The 25,099-nt window shown below is 36.8% G+C and overlaps 1 protein-coding gene across 3 annotated transcripts in view; it reads left to right on the top strand.

The window, feature by feature from the left end:
- Positions 1-25,099, top strand: part of KCNH8 (potassium voltage-gated channel subfamily H member 8) — a 380,763-nt gene that overhangs the window by 202,627 nt on the left and 153,037 nt on the right. For all 3 annotated transcript variants that reach the window (XM_005545676.4, XM_074033725.1, XM_074033726.1), the window contains one exon: positions 23-263. In XM_005545676.4, coding sequence (XP_005545733.2) covers positions 23-263 — 241 coding nt within the window. The remainder of the gene's footprint in view (positions 1-22; positions 264-25,099) is intronic.

The following is a 25,099-nucleotide window of genomic DNA, read 5'->3' as shown; positions in this document are numbered from 1 at the left end:
TCCTTTTGGTCTTCATCCACAGAATGTTTTTGTAGATAAACCAGCATTTCCGGAGTATAAAGTTTCTGATGCAAAAAAGTCCAAATTCATACTTTTGCATTTTAGCACTTTTAAAGCTGGCTGGGACTGGCTTATTTTGTTGGCAACGTTTTATGTTGCTGTGACTGTACCTTACAACGTTTGCTTTATTGGCAATGACGACCTATCCACAACTCGGAGCACAACTGTCAGTGACATTGCAGTGGAGATCCTTTTTATTATAGGTAAGAACAAACAGCTGCTTTCTAGGATATTTGCATATGGGAAGTGAAGTGTGTTCCAGATTTTTCTGACATGAATTTGAACTAAGATCCATTTGCATGGGCGTGATTCAGCCTCTGATGCAAATTTTGGAGAAGCGCATACTGTATTTGGATTTCTGAAAATTGCCTCTTCCAACTTTTCCTGTTCCTTTATTCAAACAGATCTAAACTGATCTCCTGTGTTTCTATACTTATTTCATCCAAAATGGGCTAAAAAAGATTTAACAGCTGTTTTGTTTGTGTTCTCACATCCTTCATGATCTTAAACTTGTAGGGTCAGAGATGGGATTTGGCAAAAACCCACCAGTGGTGTTGTGACAGTGGTCCACTCCTTGACGTGGTTCTTTCTCCATGCCCTTCCGTGCCCTTTCAGCACGTTGATGGTTTCAATAGGTGACCTGGTTGCAGAAACAAAGCGTTACATAAGCCTTGCAGTAAATCTGGAGAAGCAGTGAGTATCTGATTTTAATTAAAGAAAAGGCCCCAAAGGATGCTTGTTAAGAGAATTTATCCCTAGAATATTGGGTACCTCAGTTGAAGCTGCATCTGTGCCAATTTTGTAAGCCTTTTCCTATTTTCCTGTCCTTTAAATCTTCATCTTGTTTAGACCAAAGCCTAGCTTTAGCTTGCTCATTCTAGGACAGATTCCGGGTCTTTAAGTCCCTGACTTAAAGTCAACAGGGACTTAAACTTAACTTAAAGTCTGTTAAGTCAACAGATTGACTCCCTGTTGAATTATTGACTGTCATTAGCAGCTGATACCTGCTTCTTTCCTTGGTCATGTTGATAGAGGGCTATATTCTTACTGTAAAGATGAGAGAATGTTTGAAAACATTACCATGCAGGTAGGTGAACACAGGAGTAAGAAATGGATCTTAAAATTTCAAAGAAAAATAAATAAATAAGTGAGGCACATCAAAACCTTGGTTCAATGGTGGTGGTAGTTGTTTTTTTTTTTTTTTTTTTTTTTTTTTGGTTGTTTTTTTCTCAGTGAAGCTGTGACATCTTTGAGGTTAGAGTGAGTTTTCTTGTTGAATGTCAGCACGTTTGCTTTGGATGAGTTTGTGTGCTCTTGGTATGGCTTGCCATCATTATTAACATTGTATCTACTGGGCACATCCTTCAGAGCCTTGATAGGACACCTGCTGTCACCCCAGAAGTGGTAGCTGTAGTGTGTTTAGGCCACTAGATGGCAATGTTGTCTAGTTAGGCAGATGGCAAATTTATTTTTAATTTTTTAATTTTAAAATATAGCTATCCTTTATTAGAAAGTTGTAACCATAAAGGGATCTGTTAAATAATGGTTAAATGGAAAATAACATTCCAGTTTGAACAAAAATTTAAAATGAAAATGGTAGACAAATTGGGTGTGTCTATGGTTTTGTATCCTTTTACTTTGCCAACATTTGACGTCTTCTTCCACCCACCCATGATGCACACATAAATTAACATCCTAAAAACACTCTCCATGACCTGGTCAAAATTCTCAAGAATTTGGGCAGTCACTCAACATGTCTAAGCCTTCATTTTTTGTAGTAACAATTGCATAGGGTTTCATGAAATAATAGATGTAAGTATCTGCTTAACAAATATTTCATCATCTTATTATTGTTATTTACAACTTTGTTATTAGGTTAAGTTATATCTTGAACTTTCCTTTCCATTCTTCCTGGTTCTTAGATATTTGAAATTCTTTGGCCTTAGAAGCCACTTCTGTTACTGTGTGTTCATTAACAGATGATGACTTATTTACTCCCATAAAAACTCATACTTTTGAAGGAGATATTTTAAAAGTTTTTGTTTATTTCGTTTTAAGGCTGCTTTTCTCTACTAAACCAATGGAGACTCTTTTGCTCCCCTGATAGCAACCCCTAAATTCTTCTGTGTTTTTTATTACTGTCATTTCTACTGTTCTTCAGGCAGCAAGATGGTTCTCCCAGTAGGCAATATCCATCCCTTACTAGCTACATGACAAAGGAATGAAAACCCATTCCAATTTTTTTGCAGTTTACTTTCTGCAAAGATTCGTTTAGGATTTGAAATTTTGGTCTGCAAGCAGTTCTAGTGTGACTCCTGCCTGAAATCCCTTGTTGATGGACTTATTTTTATAAGCAGTAAAAACTTTCCTGTTCTTTCCTGGTGTTATCTGCTTGCTCTTTCTTTTGAATGAGTTTAAGCATATCTACAATTATAGCATATTTAGAAAAATGACTTAAATTAATATTTCTCTGTTTCCCCCAAACCTTTATTCTATAAAATACTTCAAAAAGGTGGCCTAACAGTGATCATTGACAAGTAAGTTAAAATACTGGGGACAAAACAGTTGCCTGTAATATTGTATCTTTATAATGTGAAGGTAGTGTTCATACCATTTAATATTTGTTAAATTACTGCAGACTTAAACTTCTCTGTCTGACAGCTTTGAAGAGAGTAATCCTTCTCCTAGCATGGAGTTTGAGATCTGAGAATGAACAGACTGCCTCCTCAAGTGGGTCCCTGATCCCGGAGTAGCCTAAATGGGAGATACCTCCCAGTAGGGGCTGACTGACACCTCATATTGCCAGGTGCCCCTCTGAGACGAAGCTTCCAGAGGAAGGATCAAGCAGAAACATTTGCCATTCTTCAATATTTGTGTTCTGCAGCCTCTGCTGGTGATACCCAGGCAAACAGGATCTGGAGTGGACCGCCAGAAAACTCCAACAGGCCTGCAGCTTAGGGTCCTGACTGTTAGAAGGAAAACTAACAAACAGAAAGGACATCCACACCAAAACCCCATCTGTACATCACCATTGTCAAACACCAAAGGTAGATAAAACCACAAAGATGGGGAAAAAACAGAGCAGAAAAGTTGAAAATTCTAAAAAATCAGAGCATCTCTTCTCCTCCAAAGGAACGCAACTCCTTGCCAGCAATGGAACAAACCTGGATGGAGAATGACTTTGACAAGTTGAGAGAAGAAGGCTTCAGACGATTGGTAATAACAAACTTCTCTGAGCTAAAGGAGGATGTTCAAACCAATTGCAAAGCCAATAGAAAACCTTGAAAAACGATTAGATGAATGGCTAACTAGAATAAACAGCTTAGAGAAGACCATAAATGACCTGATGGAGCTGAAACCATGGCACAAGAACTATGTGCTGCATGCACAAGCTTGCAGTAGTTGATTCAATCAACTGGAAGAAAGTGTATCAGTGATTGAAGATCAAATGAATGAAATGATGCAAGAAGAGAAGTTTAGAGAAAAAAGAGGTAAAAGAAATGAACAAAGCCTCCAAGAAAGATGGGACTATATGAAAAGACCAAATCTATGCCTGATTGGTGTACCTGGAAGTAATGGGGAGAATGGAACCAAGTTGGAAAACACTCTTCAGGATATTATCCAGGAGAACTTCCCCAACGTAGCAAGGCAGGCCAACATTCAAATTTATGAAATACACAGAATGCCTACAAATATACTCCTCAAGAAGAGCAACTCCAAGACACATAATTATCAGATTCACCAAATATGAAATGAAGAAAAAAATGTTAAGGGCAGCCAGAGAGAAAGGTAGGGTTACCCACAAAAGGAAGCCCATCAGACTAACAGCAGACCTCTCGGCAGAAACACTACAGGCCAGAAGAGAGTGGGGGCCAATATTTAATATTCTTGAACAAAAGAATTTGCAACCCAGAATTGCATATCCAGCCAAACTAAGCTTCATCAGTGAAGGAGAAATAAAATCATTTACAGACAAGCAAATGCTGAGAGATTTTGTCACCACCAGGCCTGCCCTACAAGAGCTCCTGAAGGAAGCACTAAAAACATGGAAAGAAACAACTGGAACCACCCACTGCAAACACATGCCAAATTATAAAGACCATCAATGCTAGGTAGAAACAGTATCAACTAACAAGCAAAATAACCAGTTAACATCCTACTTACAGGATCAAATTCACACGTAACAATATTAGCCTTAAATGTAAATGGGCTAAATGGTCGAATTAAAAGACACAGACTGGCAAATTGGATAAAGAGTCAAGACCCATCAGTGTGCTGTATTCAGGAGACCCATCTCACATGCAGAGACACACATAGGCTGAAAATAAAAGGATGGAGAAAGATCTACCAAGCAAATGGAAAACAAAAAATGGCAGGGGTTGCAATCCTAGTCTCTGATAAAACAGACTTTAAACCAACAAAGATCAAAAAAGACAGAGAAGGGCATTACATAATGGTAAAGGGATCAATGCAACAAGAAGAGCTAACTAGCCTACATATATATGCACCCAATACAGGAGAACCCAGATTCATAAAGCAAGTCCTTAGGGACTTAAAAAGAGACTTAGACTCCCACACAATAATAATGGGAGATTTTAACACACCACTGTCAACGTTAGATCAACGAGACAGAAAGTTAAAAAGGATATCCAGGAATTGAACTCAGCTCTGCACCAAATGGACCTAATAGACATCTGCAGAACTCTCCACCCCAAATCAGTAGAATATACATTCTTCTCAGCACCACATCACACTTATTCAAAAATTGACCACATAGTTGGAAGTAAAGCACTCCTCAGCAAATGTAAAAGAACAGAAATTATAACAAGCTGTCTTTCAGTCCACAGTGGAATCAAACTAGAACTCAAGATTAAGAAATCAATCAAAACCACTCAACTACATAGGTACTGAACAACCTGGTCCTAAATGACTACTGGGTACATAACAAAATGAAGACTGAAGTAAAGATGTTCTTTGAAACCAATGAGAACAAAGATACAACATACCAGAATCTTTGGGACACATTTAAAGCAGTGTGTAGAGGGAAATTTATAGCACTAAATGCCCACAAGAGAAAGCAGGAAAGATCCAAAATTGACACCCTAATATCACATTAAAATAACTAGAGAAGCAAGAGCAAACACATTCAAAAGCCAGCAGAAGGCAAGAAATAACCAAGATCAGAGCAGAACTGAAGGAGATCGAAACACAAAAAACCCTTCAAAAAATCAATGAATCCAGGAGCTGATTTTTTGAAAAGATCAACAAAATTGATAGACCACTAGCAAGAGTAATAAAGAAGAAAAGAGGGAAGAATCAAATAGATGCAATGAAAAATGATAAAGGGGATATCAATACAGAGAATACTGTAAAAATCTCTATGCAAATAAACTAGAAAATCTAGAAGAAATGGATAAATTCCTGGACCCATACACCCTCCCAAGACTAAACCAGGAAGAAGTTGAATCCCTGAATAGACCAATAACAGGCTATGAAATTCAGGCAATAATGAATACCCTACCAACCAAAAAAAGTCCAGGACCAGACGGATTCACAACCGAATTCTACCAGAGGTACAAGGAGGAGCTGGTACCATTCCTTCTGAAACTATTCCAATCAACAGAAAAACAGGGAATCCTCCCTAACTCATATTATGAAGCTAAACATCATCCTGATACTGAAGTCTGGCAGAGACACAACAAAAAAAGAGAATTTTAGACCAATATCCCTGATGAACATCAATGTAAAAATCCTCAATAAAATACTGGCAAGCCGAATCCAGCAGCACATCAAAAACCTTATCCACCACAATCAAGTGGGCTTCATCCCTGGGATGCAACGCTGGTTCAATGTATGCAAAACAATAAACATAATCCATCACATAAACAGAACAAAAGACAAAAACCACATGATTATCTCAATAGATGCAGAAAAGGCCTTCAACAAAACTCAACAGCCCTTCATGCTAAAAGCTCTCAATAAACTAGGTATTGATAGGACGTATCTCAAAAAAAAAAAGGTGCTATTTATGACAAACCCACCCCCAATATCATACTGAATGGGCAAAAACTGGAAGCATTCCCCGTCTCTCTCCACTCCTATTCAACATAGTGTTGGAAGTTCTGGCCAGGGCAATCAGGCAGGAGAAAGAAATAAAGGCTACTCAATTAGAAAAAGAAGCAGTCAGATTGTCCCTGTTTGCAGATGACATGATTGTATATTTAGAAAACCCCATCGTCTCAGCCCAAAATCTCCTTCAGCTGATAAGCAACTTCAGCAAAGTCTCCAGATACAAAATCAATGTGCAAAAATCACAAGCATTCCTATACACCAATAACAGAAAAACAGAGAGCCAAATCATGAGTGAACTCCCATTCACAATTGCTTCAAATAGAATAAAATACCTAGGAATCCAACTTACAAGGGATGTGAAGGACCTCTTCAAGGAGAACTACAAACCGCTGCTCAACAAAATAAAAGAGGACACAAACAAATGGAAGAACATTCCATGCTCATGGATAGGAACAATCAATATTGTGAAAATGGCCATACTGCCCAAGGTAATTTATAGATTCAGTGCCATCCCCATCAAGCTACCAATGACTTTCTTCACAGAATTGGAAAACAACTACTTTAAAGTTCATGTGTAACCAAAAAAGAGCCTGCATTGTCACGACAATCCTAAACCAAAAGAACAAAGCTGGAGGCATCATGCCACCTGACTTCAAACTATACTACAAGGCCTACAGTAACCAAAACAGAGGGATACTGGTACCAAAACAGAGATATAGACCGATGGAACAGAACAGAGCCCTCAGAAATAATACTACACATCTACAACCATCTGATATTTGACAAACTTGACAAAAACAAGAGATGGGGAAAGGATTCCCCATTTAATAAATGGTACTGGGAAAACTGGCTAGCCATATGTAGAAAGTGGAAACTGGATCCCTTCCTTACACCTTATACAAAAAATTAATTCAAGATGGATTAAATACTTAAATGTTAGACATAAAACCATAAAAACCCTAGAAGAAAACCTAGGCAATATCATTCAGGTCATAGGCATGGGCAAAGACTTCATGACTAAAATACCAAAGCAATGGCAACAAAAGCCAAAATTGACAAATGAGATCTAATTAAACTAAAGAACTTCTGCACAGCAAAATAAACTATCATCAGAGTGAACAGGCAACCTACAGAATGGGAGAAAAAATTTACAATCTACCCTTCTGACAAAGGGCTAATATCCAGAATCTACAAAGAACTCAAACAAATTTACAAGAAAAAAATCAAACAACCCCATCAAAAAGTGGGCAAAGGATATGAAAAGACACTTCTCAAAAGAAGGCATTTATGCAGCCCACAGACACATGAAAAAATTCTCATCATCACTGGCCGTCAGAGAAATGCAAATCAAAACCACAATGAAATACCATCTCACACCGGTTAGAATGGCGATCATTAAAAAGTCAGGAAACAACAGGTGCTGGAGAGGATGTGTAGAAATAGGAACACTTTTACACTGTTGGTGGGACTGTAAACTAGTTCAACAATTGTGGAAGACAGTGTGGTGATTCCTCAAAGATCTAGAACTAGAAATACCATATGACCCAGCCATCTCATTACTGGGTATATACCCAAAGGATTATAAATCATGCTGCTATAAAGACACATGCACACACATATGTTTATTGTGGCACTATTCACAATAGCAAAGACTTGGAACCAACCCAAATGTCCATCAATAATAGATTGGATTAAGAAAATGAGGCACATATGCACCATGGAATATGATGCAGCCATCAAAAAACGATGAGTTCGTGTCCTTTGTTGGGACATGGATGAAGCTGGAAACCATCATTCTGAGCAAACTATCTCAAGGACAGAAAACCAAACACCGCATGTTCTCACTTATAGGTGGGAATTGAACAATGAGAACACTTGGACACAGGAGGGGAACATCACACACCAGGGCCTGTCGTGGGGTGAGGAGAAGGGTGAGGGATAGGATTAAGTGATATACCTAATGTAAATGACGAGTTAATGCATGCAGCACACCAACATGGCACATGTATACATATTTAACAAACATGCATGTTGTGCACATGTACCCTAGAAATTAAAGTATAACAAAATATATATATTTATTAAATTAATATGTGTACTAAAATTTACATGTATATTTATATACTGTTTATTTTCTGTTTCTGGAATAGTATTATTAGTTTGACATCTTATAATCAATTAGGGCAGAATTGTTAAAACGTAGTGCAAAAAAGGTCTGGGAAGGAAAGGTGTTCATAGAACTACAAGAGGATGTTTTAAAAAATATTTTGGAATTTATGTCAACTCCATACAAAAATATAAGGCAGCATGATTACTTTAAAGTGAGAAATAATTCAAATGTTTCATGAAGAAAGGACCCACAGTCAAATTTGGAGGTGATATATCTCTTTGGGAGAGTCACAACACACTTTGGCATTGTAGGTCTTCTAAGAAGTTTATGATAAAGAAATTTATTTAAATACAATTAATCTGGCATCTCTCAAATTTATTTTTACCTCAGAACTCATTCTTTCCCAGACCACTTAGTAATGCTCTTTTGGGAAGATAGATTCAGAAACATTCTTCCCATATAGATTCACCATAAAGCAAGTGTCTGATTGTAAATTATGCTAGTCAAAACTTAAATATGAATGGTGAATCTGCAATTCTATGAAGAAAGTCATTGGTAGCTTAATGGGGATGGCATTGAGTCTATAAATTACCTTGGGCAGTATGGCCATTTTCACGATATTGATTCTTCCTATCCATGAGCATGGAAGTTTCTTCCATTCGTTTGTGTCCTCTTTTATTTCGTTGAGCAGTGGTTTGTAGTTCTCCTTGAAGAGGTCCTTCACATCCCTTGTAAGTTGGATTCCTAGGTATTTTATTCTCTTTGAAGCAATTGTGAATGGAAGTTCATTCATGATTTGGATATCTGTCTGCTTTTAGTGTATAAGAATGCTTGTGATTTTTGCATATTGATATTGTACCCTGAGACGTTGCTGAAGTTGCTTATCAGCTGAAGGAGATTTTGGGCTGAGACGATGGGGTTTTCTAAATATACAATCATGTCATCTGCAAACAGGGACAATTTGACTGCTTCTTTTCCTAATTGAATACCCTTTATTTCTTTCTCTTGCCTGATGGCGCTGGCCAGAACTTCCAACACTATGTTGAATAGGAGTGGTGAGAGAGGGCATCCCTGTCTTGTGCCCATTTTTAAGGAGAATGCTTCCAGTTTTTGCCCAGTTAGTATGATATTGGCTATGGGTTTGTCATAAATAGCTCTTATTATTTTGAGATACATTCTGTCAGTACCAAATTTATTGAGAGTTTTTAGCATGAAGGGCTGTTGAATTTTGTCAAAGGCCTTTTCTGCATCTATTGAGATAATCATGTGGGTTTCGTCTTTGGTTCTGTTTATATGCTGGATTACGTTTATTGATTTGCATATGTTGAACCAACCTTGCATCCCAGGGATGAAGCCCACTTGATCCATGGTGGATAAGCTGTTTGCTGTGCTGCTGGATTTGGTTTGCCAGTATTTTATTGATTTGGTTTGCCCGTATTTTATTGCATCGATGTTTATCAGTTATATTGGTCTAAAATTCTTTCTTTGTTGTGTCTCTGCCAGGCTTTGGTATCAGGATGATGTTGGCATCATAAAATAAGTTAGGGAGGATTCCCTCTTTTTCTATTGATTGGAATCGTTTCAGAAGGAATGGTACCAGCTCCTCCTTGTACCTCTGGTAGAATTCGGTTGTGAATCCGTCTGGTCCTGGACTCTTTTTGGTTGGTAGGCTATTAATTGTTGCCTCAATTTCAAAGCCTGCTATTGGTCTATTCAGGGACTCACCCTCTTCTGGTTTAGTCTTGGGAGAGTGTAAGTGTCCAGGAATTTATCCATTTCTTCTAGGTTTTCTAGTTTATTTGCATAGAGGTGTTTATAGTTTTCTCTGATGGTAGTTTGTATCTCTGTGGGATCGGTGGTGGTATCCCCTTTATCATTTTTTATTGTGTCTATTTGATTCTTCTCTCTTTTCTTCTTTATTACTCTTGCTAGTGGTCTATCAATTTTGTTGATCTTTTCAAAAAACCAGCTCCTGGATTCATTGATTTTTTGAAGGGTTTTTGTGTCTTTATCTCCTTCAGTTGTACTCTGATCTTAGTTATTTCTTGCCTTCTGCTAGCTTTTGAATGTGTTTGCTCTTGCTTCTCTAGTTCTTTTAATTGTGGTGTTAGGGTGTCAATTTTAGATTTTCCTGCTTTCTTTTGTGGGCATTTAGTGCTATAAATTTCCCTCTACACACTGTTTTAAATGTGTCCCAGAGATTCTGGTATGTTGTGTCTTTGTTCTCATTGGTTTCAAAGGACATCTTTACTTCAGTCTTCATTTTGTTATGTACCCAGTAGTCATTCAGGAGCAGATTTTTCAGTTTCCATGTAGTTGAGCGGTTTTGATTGAGTTTCTTAATCCTGAGTTCTAGTTTGATTGCACTGTGGTCTGAGAGACAGTTTGTTATAATTTCTGTTCTTTTACATTTGCTGAGGAGTGCTTTACTTCCAACTATGTGGTCAACTTTGGAATAAGTGCAATGTGGTGCTGAGAAGAATGTATATTCTGCTGATTTGGGGTGGAGAGTTCTGTAGATGTCTATTAGGTCTGCTTGGTGCGGAGTTGAGTTCAATTCCTGGATATCCTTGTTAACTTTCTGTCTCGTTGATCTGTCTAATATTGACAGTGGTGTGTTAAAATCTCCCATTATTATTGTGTGAGAGTCTAAGTCTCTTTTTAAGTCTCTAAGGACTTGCTTTATGAATCTGGGTGCTCCTATATTGGGTGCATATATATGTAGGCTAGTTAGCTCTTCTTGTTGCATTGATCCCTTTACCATCATGTAATGGCATTCTTTGTCTCTTTTGATCTTTGTTGGTTTAAAGTCTGTTTTATCAGAGACTAGGTTTGCAACGCCTGCCTTTTTTTGTTTTCCATTTGCTTGGTAGATCTTTCTCCATCCCTTTATTTTCAGCCTATGTGTGTCTCTGCATGTGAGATGGGTCTCCTGAATACAGCACACTGATGGGTCTTGACTCTTTATCCAATTTGCCAGTCTGTGTCTTTTAATTCGACCATTTAGCCCATTTACATTTAAGCTTAATATTGTTATGTGTGAACTTGATCCTGTAAGTAGGATGTTAGCTGGTTATTTTGTTTGCTAGTTGATGCAGTTTCTTCCTAGCAATGATGGTCTTTACATTTTGGCATATTTTTGCAGTGGCTGCTACTGGTTGTTCCTTTCCATGTTTAGTGCTTCCTTCAGGAGCTCTTGTAGGGCAGGCCTGGTGGTGACAAAATCTCTAAGCATTTGCTTGTCTCTAAAGGATTTTATTTCTCCTTCACTTGAAGCTTAGTTTGCCTGGATATGAAATTCTTGGCTAAAAATTCTTTTGTTTAAGTACGTTGAATATTGGCCCCCACTCTCTTCTGGCCTGTAGTGTTTCTGCCAAGAGGTCTGCTGTTAGTCTGATGGGCTTCCCTTTGTGGGTAACCTGACCTTTCTCTCTGGCTGCCCTTAACATTTTTTCCTTCAATTCAACTTTGGTGAATCTGACAATTCTGTGTCTTGGAGTTGCTCTTCTCAAGGAGTATCTTTGTGGTGTTCTCTGTATTTCCTGAATTTGAATGTTGGTCTGCCTTGCTACTTTGGGGAAGTTCTCCTGGATAATATCCTGAAGAGTGTTTTCCAACTTGGTTCCATTCTCCCCGTCATTTTGAGGCACACCAATCAGACGTCGATTTGGTCTTTTCTCATAATCCCATATTTCTTGGAGTCTTTGTTCATTTCTTTTTACTCTTTTTTTCTCTAAACTTCTCTTCTCGCTTCATTTCATTCATTTGATCTTCAATCACTGATGCTCTTTCTTCCAGTTGATCAAGTTGGTTACTGAAGCTTGTGCATTTGTCACATAGTTCTCATGTCATGGTTTTCATCTCTATCAGGTCATTTATTGATTCTTTGCATTGGGTATTCTAGTTATCCATTTGTCAAATCTTTTTTCAAGGTTTTTAGTTTATTTGCACTGGGTTCATAGTTCCTCCTTTAGTTCTCAGAAGTTTGATCGACTGAAGCCTTCTTCTCTCCACTAGTCAAAGTCATTCTCCATCCAGATTTGTTCCGTTGCTGGCGAGTAGCTGCATTCCTTTGGAGGGGGAGATGTGCTCTGATTTTCTGGATTTTCAGCTTTTCTGCACTGCTTTTTCCCCATCTTTGTGGTTTTATCTACCTTTGGTCTTTGATCATGGTGACATACAGATGGGGTTTTGGTGTGGATGTCCTTTCTGTTTGTTAATTTTCCTTCTAACAGTCAGGACCCTCAGCTACAGGTCTGTTGGAGTTTGCTTGACGTCCACTTCAGACCCTGTTTGCCTGCGTATCAGCAGCTGAGGCTGCAAAAGAGAGAATGTTGCTGAACAGCAAGTGTTACTGTCGGATTGTTCCTCTGGAAGCTTCATCTCAGGTGTACCCGGCCGTATGACATGTGAGGTGTCTGTCTGCCCCTAGTGGGGGACGTCTCCCAGTTAGGCTACTTGGGGGTCAGGGACCCACTTGAGCAGGCAGTGTGTCCATTCTCAGATCTCAAACTCCTTGCTGGGAGAACCACTACTCTCCTCAAAGCTGTCAGACAGGGACTTTTACATCTGCAGAGGTTTCTGCTGCTTGTTGTTTAGCTATGCCCTGTCCCCAGAGGTGGAGTCTAGAGAGGCAGGCAGGCCTCCTTCAGCTGCAGTGGGCTCCACCCAGTTCGAGCTTCCTGGCTGCTTTGTTTACCTACTTAAGCCTGAGCAGTGGCAGGCGCCCCTCTCCCAGCCTAGCTGCCGCCTTGCAGTTAGATTTCAGACTGCTGTGCTAGCAAATGAGGGAGGCTCCATGGGCGTGGGACCCTCCAAGCCAGGAGCTGGATATAATCTCCTGGTGTGCTGTTTTCTAAGACCCTTGGTAAAGTGCAGTGTTAGGGTGGGAGTGACCGGATTTTCCAGGTGTTGTGTGTCATGGTTTCCCTTGGCTATGAAAGGAAATTCCCTGACCCCTTGTGCTTCCTGGGTGAGGAGATGCCTCACCCTGCTTCAGCTCTCACTCGTTGGGCTGCACTCACTGTCCCACATGGACTGTCTGACATGCTCCAGTGAGATGAACCCAGTACCTCAGTTGGAAATGCAGAAATCACCCATCTTCTGTGTTGCTCATGCTGGGAGCTGGAGGTTGGAGCTGTTCCTATTTGGCCATCTTCTGAATGGTGAATCTCTACTAGGTTGTACTCTGACTCTTAAATTAAATTCCTTTGTAAGCCACATTAATTATTTGAGATCAACAGGGTGCAAGGTTGCCTATTAGTTACAAAGTTGGGCTATAGAGTTACCTTTAGTTTGAAAATCATCCCATATAATTACGCTGCTGATTCAAAGCCTTATGGAAACTTAAAATGAGAAGTGACTGTATAGCAATTAATTGAATCCAATCTTTCTTCCACCACAGTTGGAGAACTGTGCATTAGTGATTTGCCCAAGGCGCTATAACTAACTGATGGCAGATTCAGGCCTTCTGGTTGCTGGATCAGGTTTTTTGCTCGAGTTTACAGTCAATAAGTTTCTATTTTCTGAAAAAAATTCACTCAACTTGCTTTTCTTTATTTATGGCAATGAGGCAGAAAATGAGAAAAAGAAAGGCTACCTCCTTTTCTTTCTTCCATGAATGTGGAAATTAATAGTTTGAATTTGTAGTCTTGGTGGTGAAAACTGCTGGGTATCCGTAGGTTCAACAGTTATCTCTCCCATTTTCTTACTGAAAAATTTAAAAAAAAGCAATTTTATGTAGGCAGCAGTATGCCCAGACTCAGGGAATAAATTATGACTGTTCTAAACCAGTGCTAATTTCATTCCCTTTATCTCACTTTTTGGTGTGAAGGTCAGTATGTGACCAAGTTTATCCGATAAGATATAAAGAGATTGTTTTGGTGGGGAGAGGGGAGCTTCTTGGAAATAATTCTTTTCCCTGATAAAAGAAGAAAGACATGCAAGGGAAAAATATTTGCATCCTCATTCCTTCATTTCCACTGATATGTGTAGATAGAAGGAGATGATGTTTTGAAACCACTGTAGCTGTCTTGTTATCATTCAGAGAGATATGGCAAAGAAGATGTGGATGGCCAAGCAGAAAGTTGAGACAATGCATCTCCAAACTCCTTTTTGGATGATATAAAATATTCCTATTATTGGAGCCACTGTTAACTGGGTATTTTGTTAGTAATCATTATATCATTCTTAAAATACAAAAACAAAATCACTTAATTGTTTGTGGCCCCTTGTACTGGGCCATTTCAAAGGTTCTAAGTTATATTCTTTCAAAGGAAACAGAATGTTCTTTTTTAGATCTTGTCATTTTACTGTGAGACTAAGAAGTGATTTGCACATTCTTACTAACTACTATTATAACCACAAAGGTTGAGAGTCATAGATTATGCCATAAAATTGTATCTTTGATGGCTTTGGTCTCTCTAAGAACTCTTCAGAAAGCTAACTGTCAAAGTAACATGATATGCAAGTATGCTTTCTGTTTATATTTACCTTAGTCAAAAAATCACTGAGTTATGTAATAGGACATCTGAAAAAACAGAATAGAGTAATAGGGAATATATAAATAAAGGTATAAAGCTAAGAAGCTTTCATAATGGAAGGAATATATATATAAATCCTGAGACCAAAAGGGCACTTTAGGAACTGAATAGGATAAAAATATATATACTCCATACCGAAACATGTTACAGTGCAGATTATAAAGGATTGAAAAGAAAATCTTCAAACCTTCTGAAAGAGAAAATTTACTTACCAAGGGATAATAATTAGACTGATATCAGATTTCATAGGAACAGTAGAGGCCAAAAGGCAATGAACAATATCTGGCTTACTAGAAAAAAATACTGACTGGCCGACCCTTCCTTCCTTCCTTCCTTCCTTCCCTTTCTTTCTTTCCCTTCCTTTCTTTCTTCTTTCCTTCTTTCCTTTTCTCTTTCTTCTCTTTCTCCTCCCTCCCTTCCTTCCTCTCCCTTCCTTTCTTTTCTTTCTCTTTTTTCTTTCATTTCTTTCTCTTGGTTCATTCTTCTTGAGGAAAGGGTGCACAGTGAAGTTATTTTCACAAAAAATAAAACAAAACAATTGTACCACCCACCAATTCTCACTGAAAGAACTACTAAAATATGTTCTTTAGCAGGAAGAAAAGTGAAGCCAGAAGGAAGGAGTGGATCCAAGATAAAACAAAATTTAAAATGAAAATTGATAAAAATATGTTGACAAATTAGATTAACCATTGGGTGATAATAAACAACATTGTTTTGACGGACTGAATAAAAATGAGTTGTAACAGATACTGCTAAAACATATTGATAGATTTAATTAACTATTGACTGAAAATATATTAAGGTGTTTTATGTTTTTTAAATAGGTGGAAACCAAAATTCTAAACAATGATGACCATATGGAAGTGATGGTAGGTGGCTAAAAAGCAGTATGTCACCTTTTAACATGTTCAGAGTAAATACATTAGAAGCTAGAAAATATTGTTAGAAAACTTTGTAATTAGTTGTGTTATTAAAATTTTTAAAGTAACTGTGCAAAAAGAAAAAAGAGAACTATTAATGGACCCAGTGATTTCAAAACAACCAGAAAAAAAACCTAAGGAAAATGTGAAATATTACCAATCCACAAGGAAAAGGAAAGGAGAAAAACAAATGAGGAAGAAAAATTGGGGAATGGAAGATGAAAAATAACAGCAGTAAATCAAGATATATGACAAATATTCAAATGTAAACACTTAATGGGTAGTAACTCACCTGCTAAAATAAGTAATAGTCAATAGATTTTTTAAATTCAAAAATATGCCAGTTATAGAATTAAATCTAATACAAAACTACTAGAGGAATTGGAAAAAAGATCTGTTATGTAAATACTAACCAAAAGAAAAGTGGTGCAAGAATATAAATAGTTGAGATACAAAATTTAAGACGAAGATACTAATAGGACTAGTAAGTATTATTACATGTTAAGGGAAGAAACTGTTAAGAAGATATAACCACAGTAAATATATGTACTTATATATACATATGTATGTGTGTTGTGTGTGCATGTTTATATACATAGAGAGAGAGAGAGAGAAACTTATTTTAGAAAATAAAAATAGCTATTATAACACACAGTATCACAAACTGATAAACTAGCACATCAAAATTTTTAGACTATCGGAGATTTGAAAAACGCGATTGACACCTGATACAATATCGTTTAAGTACAGTTCCTCAACCTTGGGACTATTGAAATTTGGGGCTGGATAATCATTAGTTATGGAGGCTGCCCTGTACATTGCAAGATGTTTAGCAACACCTCTGATCTCTACCCACTAGATGCCAGTAGCACCCACTGCCCAGTTGTGACAATCAAAATTGCCTCTAGACATTGCCAATTTATGCATTTATTATAATTTCCAAGACATACTGTGAAATGAAATAAGCAAGATTAATTGTGTATATATAGTATGCTACCGTTTATATACAGAAGAGGTGGGAAAAGAGTATGTGTGTATATATTTACTTGACAATGCTTAGGTTGTCTTTGGAGATTTAAATAAGATATTGCTGAGCTGATTTGCTTCCAGAGAGAACCACAAGGGGTACTGAGCACAGAAAAGGGAAGATTTTACTGGATACCTTCTGTGAACTTTTGAGTTTTGAGCAATATAATTGTAATGCCAAATAAAGAATAAACAAAATTAAAGTAAAAAACATAAATATAAAAGTTAAGTGATTACCCCAGAATTTTTAAAAAGCATGGGAAAAAGCCTAAAGGAGGTCATAAAGATAAGGACAGAAATTATACTCTAGAAAGCAAACAAAAATAAGAACAATGTGGCAAGAATCAATCAAATTTGAAATGCACATATCGTAGCATTCAGCATTTTTTTTTAGGTGGAGAATCACTTGCAGACATGTGCAAAATGTTTGCTGAGTTATTGTTTACAGAAACAAAATAATGGAAACAAAGTCTGTATTCACCAAGAGTGTAGTATAAATCAAGTGTGGTGGATGGGTGGACGTATATAATGAAAAACTACACAGTAGAGAAAAAAGAATATAGAGCAGGGATTGTCAAACCAAGTGTCAGGCAAAATCCTTCTGCCTGTTTTTATAGATAAAATTTATTGTTAACACAGTTACTCATATTCTTTTGTATGTGTTTTATTGTTGCATTCTCACTATATCAGCAGAGTTGAGTAGTTGCAACAGAGACTCTGTGGCCAACAGAGCCTAAAATCTTCACAATCGGTCCTTTAAACAAAAAGTTTGCCAACCCCTGGTCTAGAACAATGTTTTCTAACCCAACATTGCCTTTTCCATGACAAATATTTATAATACCTTCTTATTCTCTACCTATTCACCTTAAAAATTAAATTGATACAATAACTGTAATATCAGAGAGAACATAAAGGAAATCATTTATAATAATTTCTTGTGTATTTCAATTCATAAGGGTTGTAGCATTAGGATACTAAAATGCATAATGAAATAAATACTTGCAATTAGTTATAATGAACAAATTTAGATTTACAATAATTCCATCAAAGTAGTACAGGCAGATTAAAAGAGTAGAGGTACAAGTGGACATAGAACAAGAACTCATATTATGATGAGTATTCATTTAAGCAGACATTAATATATGACAACAGAAATTAAGAAATAGCTAACTCAAGTAAGGATAGCATGCTAACACAAATTTCAGTCTATGAAAATAGAAAAAATGAGGAAACTGAGTCTTCTGGCAAATTTGTTGGACCTTATCCCTATATGTAGTGTTCCAACAGTTCCTATGCTCAGACCTGGAGTGAGGTAGTGATGAAATCAAAATAAATAATAACAGGAGAAACAATTGAGTGGGGAAAAACAACAAGAAAAAGAAATCATGACATTAAATTTTCCTGATGGTTTTTCAATAGAATCATGGATTTTTTTCTCTCATTTAAGTAAGTATTTCTTCATTAATTAAAATAAAGGAGATCCCACATTTTTCTGCTCAAACAGTTGGAAGTCATGTGGAGTAAAGGGCTGTCATATTGGGTAGATCATCCTCTCCAGGCCAGAACATCTCACGTCCTTGCCCACTACACACCAGTAATGTTCCCAATCATTATAACTCAAAATAATCCATACATACTTGGCATTTATTTTCAATGCTGTATTTTAAGGTTATTTCCTGCATCGACTTCCATAGTTCTAGTTTGCTGATTCTCAGAAGGGCAATACCAAGCATGGGAGATGCTTTAGAAATACACAGGTTTGACTTTAATTCACCAATCAGCATTACTATTATTTGGTATAGAATTTGTGCTTGTAATCCCAATTTACATATTTGCAAATAGGGTAAAAATTAAACAAATGAGCAGAATTCCCATTAGTGCAGTATTTCTTATAAGCATATATACACATTTTCATTGTTTGTAATTATTTTGTTTTTCTCCTTTTGTTTAAAATGCTTTATTAACCAATACTTCTATTAACTTACAAATGTCCAAATTTTTCTATCTCAGAATCTTTATTTCTGAATATCATTTAATTTTTAGTGTAACTTTGTGACATAATTAGGGCAGGTATATATTTGTATACTTAGGGAGAAAGGGAGGGAAAGTAAGAAGTTTATACAAGATATAGTTAATTACTGACGAAGCTAGAGCTAAAACCCTAAATGTTTCATCTGTAAATGGGCAAAGAAGTAGCATAATTGCGAGGATTTGGTGAAGTAATTATATCAAGAAATAAGCTCACTCACTGTTCAATCAATAATGATGATTATCGTCAATAATGTAGGGGAGGAAAATCTTCCTTCTATCTTCTTAGGTTCTGTGACTGAGAATTAAATTAATGTAAGACAGACTAACAGGAAAAAAAAGCATACAAATTTTATTAAATACTTTTCCATACACACAGGAGTCTTCATAAAGAAAATAAAAATCCAAAGAAGCTGTTAGGCCCAAAAGCCTAAATACCTTTTTTAAAAAATGTGTTAAACATTGTGAGGATGTGACAAGACAGGGGAAGTAAATTGTGGGGCAGTGACAAGGAAATATATGGGGGAAATTAATGGAAGATGGGTTGTTTAGTAGATTGGTTTGTCCAGATTCATCTCAGCTTCAACTCCCAGTCTCCAGTGATAAGAATGTTCTTTTCTTTCTGATATGGGGAAAGCACCTGTCTCATGGGAAATTTTATGGTTTGCATTTAGAAGAAGGTCAGGGAGGCTTTCCTACACCTGCTGTTTCTCAAATGCCTTCAGCTAGAAATAATCAATATAACAAAGCAGCACATCTTGAGGTGGCATGTTCAAGGTCATCAAGCCTGTATTTCCTCAATAATTGTTTTTGTTTTTGTTTGTTGTTTGTTTCAGACAAGGTCTCACTCTGTCACCCAGGCTGGAGTGCAATGGTGCAATCACAGCTCACTGCAGCCTCAATCTCCCGGGCTCAGGTGATCCTCCCACCTCAGCCTCCCAAGTAGCTGGGATTACAGGCATGTGCTACCATGACTGGCTAATTTTGTTGGTTTTATTTTTGTAGATGGGGTTTCCCCATGTTGCCTAGGCTGGTTTCCTGAGCTCAAGTGATCCTCCCTTCTTAGCCTCCCAAAGTGCTAGGATTACAGGCATGAGCCACTGCGCCCAGCCTCCTCAGTTTGTTTTAATATCTACTGTTTTTAGAAAATCTACATCCTTTGAAACATACTTAGTAATCCAGCTAATCTTGAGACTAAGATACACCAGAACATTGCACAACTCAAAGCTTTCAGGAACACAAGTGTCTGAGGATTCATTTACTACTTAAAGGAGCAGAGGCTTTTTCAGGTACTTACGCAGACTTGGCTCAGCATCTTTCTGAAAAACCAAGAGAAGATCTCTTAAAGACCATCATCTTATGTGTACCTAAGTCAGGCGTCCTTTATCTGCAGTACTCTAGGGAGTGACATGCATTGAATGATGTCAAACATTAGAAGTAATCGTTCCAGTATCTTCTTCCTTGCAATCTTCCGTCAGCACTTCTAAGAACAAGGAAATGAGCTCATCAGCATTTCAGCTCCTCCTCCTTTTTTCCCCAAACAGCTCTGAGGAGGCCTGAAAGGCACAACTGGGACTTCCAGTAACACAGTGTAGAAGGAAGTCATTAGCTAAAAGCTTAATCACCAACTTGAGTAATCAAGAGGTCCCTTTCCAACAGCTTCATAATTTTGCTGGATCTGAATTCAGTATTTAGTAGCATTTACAAATACATATTTGCTTCAAAACACTTTTCTCCAAATCCCCTCTTTATTGTGCATAACCTATATTATCTTAGTTTCATGTTAAATGGAACTAAGGGGTAGTGCTCTTGTACCACTGACCTCTACTCATATCAATGCTTGTTACACTAGTAGCCCCCAAAAAGGTACTTTAATTCTAGGATTCTTGGATGTCTTTTTCTATCAGGGTAAAATACATAAACATAGTGGGCCCTGAAAGGGTATGGACATTTTAATGTTATTTCATTGTGTAAGTAAATCCCAATTTATGGTATAGTCATTTTCCTGAAAACTGCAGAGATGTCATTTCCTCCTTAGGTAAAATGGCTAAAATTAAAGATACTGACTATGATACTAAAGGCAAAGACATCTAATAATAAATAAAGTTGAAGTTTTATGATGAGGAGAAAATTAAATAAATTTTATCCCTGAATTGCTTGGACATTCTGGTATACCCTGACTACATAGTTATGCTTTGGTTAGTTAACATCCATTCGTCTCTTAGTGTTTGGCTCCCTCTCTCCCTTCCTCTCTTCCTCTTTAAATCTCATTTTTCCTCCTCCCCTACTACTAACATACATTCTCCCACCTATTCCTAGTCCACCTTTTAGATATAAGGTGGCAGTGGAGGTCCGTATACCCATATACCCCCACATCTTCATGCCCACACCTCCACAACACAAAGCCTTAAGCATGTTGAGGAGACTCCTTCCAGTTATTCTGTTTAGCCATTCACACTAATCTAGGATTGAGTAATAGGGTCTCTCACTAACAATAACTCAATACGGCATTCATGGCTCGGATTTGACCTTTGTCCCACAAAGCTATTTATAACGCAGCTATGAGAATATTTACAGTGTCTATATGCCAAAATAATGTATTTGGAATATTTAATAAAAGGAATGTATTGTATTGAGCATGAATCTTTGACTAGAAATGAACCAGTGCCTACTTGGCTACTGGCCAGCTATTGTTTGGTGAATAAATCTAAGCCTGAGTATATAGCAATAATTATACAAAAAACCAGAAAACTACACTACCACTTCAGATTCCCAGTGAGGTGCAAGGTAGTAAGTGTCTTATCTAAAAAATGTAATGATTTTACGTGTCAGAATACCTTGGTGGGAAAAGACAGTGCATTGAAAAGTAAGGTACTGTTTTCATCGTTCTTATTAAGAGCTCTCAAATTAGGTAACTTTAAAGTACCTACTTAAGCACTTAAGCAAAGATTAAAATTGCATTTATTTTGCAAATCAACTATCAGTTCAAGTATTGCTTCATTAGGCTTTTCGGAATTCACTATGGGAAGATGAAACGCTATCATAAATTAACTATTGAACGGATACCCAGGATGTGTAACCACTACATTTTCCCTAACCATATGAAACTGCAGAGCAGACAGTTTTTCATTTGATTGTTTCAAACATAGCAATTGATGTTTCCTTGGGCAAGATGTAATACACTTATGTTTAATTATAAGAATGACTTTATTCACCATCACTTTCTATTAGGCAGACTTATGGATTTTTGGAAATAATTCCACCATTCTTTACTATAAGCAGAATCACATTCAAGAACCATGTTCTCTCTAAACCTACAAATTACATTTTAAGGTATTTTCTTGTGATTTGTTTAATTTTCCTCTGTGGGTATACTGTGCTAATTATCTAAACTTTACAATAGAAACAGTGGAGAAAAACAAATGTCTGTCAATTACAGCCATTCTAAAACAACCTCTGCTTCCATGTTAAATCTTCCTGTTTGTTGTTTTCTCTACCTGTTTTAATGCAGTTGTGCTGGTATTCCATGCAAATTTGGGAAATATTTTTTCTCATAACATTTTAATAGAATTATTTTTCTGTGTTTTATAAATATTTACAAACATATTTAATATTTGCATAATATTCCATCATATAATGAATTATTTAGTTTATATAGCCGCATCTTAATTGTTACACATTTAAGATGATTTTGATTTTTTGCCACTTAAATATAAAAAATTGTAATGAACATCTCTATGAAAAATGTATTTATTTACTAACTAAGCAAATATGTACTGAGTGCCTATCATTTGCCATGTACTCTTCTAGATGCTGGAGATAGGCGAGTGAAGCAAATAGACACAGGTTTTTGCCTTCATATGATTTACATCCTGATAGGAGACAAACAGTAAACAAAACAATCAATTTAAATATGTGACATGCTTGATAGTGGCAAGTTGCACATAGAAAAATAAAGCAGAGAAGGGGGAAGGAATGGGCTGCAATTTTAAATCAGTGGTCACGGGAAGTATAATTGAGAATATGACATTTAAATAAAGACAGAAGAGAAATGAAGATGCAATCAACTGTATGTCTTGATGAAGAACATTCCAAGCAAAGGGGACAGCAAGATGCTTTACCCCCATATTTGGAGTTCTTTTAAGAAGGAGTGGAATTATTGGACCAAAGAATGTTAATATATACAGCTTATAACACATCTTTTTTTAAAAAAAAAATTACGTTATCCTTCAAGCATTTTATTGGTCAGTAAAGCTCTAGTTGAAATGCCATTTGTCCATGGTAATATTTTCATAGTAATAGTTACTGTGAAATATTATAAGTTGCATGCTGCTTTCTGAATTTTTTATAATACTTAAAGTCACTCAATTTGATGGAGTAATTCAGATACTATTATATTAATATTGCATTATTGTTACTTATTCCTATTTTTTCCTAAAGTTTAATGCTTACAAGGAAAATGAAGTATTTGTCTGATGGATTCAAAACTTATTTCACAGTGTACCTAAATGTTAAAATTTTAAATATTTGAGAGATGGCAAATATGAAAGAAAATTGTCTTAGCATGTATCCGAGAATGATTCCACCTTATGACATATATTACTGTAAATAGACTATGAGACGGGCATGTGCTCATAAAATATGAAATAGTGGTGCTTGTTTTGAACAAGGCAGGGATATTAAGAATGGAATGTTACTAAATTTAGAAACCCAGGAGAAAATTGTGAGTTCTTGATTTAGAAACTTAATGTAATGAGTTTTTTTCCGTCTTACCAAACATGAGTTCTGCTATGTCATTCTCTCTTCTTTCCACTTTTCGAGTATGTTTTCCTAAAGTTTAAAAAAATAAAATAAAATTCTACTCTCAAAATAGAAAAGGCATTATTCACATGGTTTGTATTTTCCATCTCAGTCCATGGTGTTAGCATTTGCCATTGGAATTACCTCCTCTCCTCATCACTCCAATAGTTTTAAGATCAGTAAATACATAAATAATAAACAATAAAACAAATATATATTAAATATAGTGAAAAGTTATTGAAATATTTTTAGATGACAGAAAACATTCTGGCTATCTGTGTCTAGATGTAATTCTTTATGTAGTCAATGTATTAAATATTTGTTGAGGACCATTATGATGTCACCCAAGCATAGAAGACCCTTCATGGTCTGGGCTCCTTGTTTCTATCCTTTTATCTATCACCACTTGCTCCTCCTTCTTGTGGCTCCAGCCATACTGACCATTTGCACTTCTTCAGCTGTGTCATTCTTTTCACCTCGTTTCATGATCTTTGCACTTTCTACTCCCAGAAAATAAAAATGGCAAGACCTCTCCTTAGTTCCTCTTTACCCAATGACATTTTTCTTATCCTTGAAGCATCATCTGTGAACTCTTCTGCAAAGCCGTCTTTATCCCTTATTACCCCAATTACCATGAGTCTGGGTTAGGTTTCCATCACGTACTATTTAACTTATTTCCTTCCTCCACTCTTTAACCTCATATTATAATAGTGGGCATACACTATTATCTGGTGTGTGTGTGTGTGTGTGTGTGTGTGTGTGTGTGTGTGTGTGTGTATACCAGAAATAAACTTTGAGTTCTCAGAGAACATGGACCAGGCAATGCATTTATTTTTCAAATTCCACCAGCAAATATAGTATTTAACCCAAAGTAGCACTAAACAAATGTCTCCTGACTAGCATAGTTCAGATAAACAAAATATAACATGTAGCTCATTGAGTTGAACAACAGCCTTATTTCCAAAGGTAGGCTTGCATGTTTGTTTGTTTCATGTGGCCTCACAGGTAACTGTGTGTGTGTGTGTGTGTGTGTGTGTGTGTGTGTGTGTGTGTGTGTGTGTGTGTTTCTTACTCTGTCAATTTTATTTGCGCTCAAACACCCTCTAGGTGGAATTTTAACGTTATTGGTAAATCATCCTTCTTTTTTAAAAAATTGTACTTTAAGTTCTAGGGTACATGTGTACAACGTGCAGGTTTGTTACATATGTATACATGTGCCATGTTGGTGTGCTGCACCCATTAACTCATCTTACATTAGGTATATCTCCTAATGCTATCCCTCCAGCCTCCCCCACCCCACGACAGGCCCCAGTGTGTGATGTGTTTTTTGTGTTTTTTAAAATTTTTAAACAGCACAGCCTACTTTAAAGTTGCTAATTCTTAACAAGTCATGTATCATTAAACAAAGAGCAGGTAACTTGGGAAATCCTACAGGTTTTGGCACTAGGCCCAGACCCTTGCAAACACATCAAGATCTTGTCAAGGACCCCCTTAGCGTTGGCTTACCAGAGAGCGTGGGATTAGCCCAGCAAATCTAAATG

The sequence above is a fragment of the Macaca fascicularis genome, chromosome 2 (assembly GCF_037993035.2).
Source record: "Macaca fascicularis isolate 582-1 chromosome 2, T2T-MFA8v1.1".
In the NCBI taxonomy this organism is placed as follows: Eukaryota; Metazoa; Chordata; class Mammalia; order Primates; family Cercopithecidae; genus Macaca; species Macaca fascicularis.
This window is presented reverse-complemented; position numbering and strand designations above follow the sequence as displayed.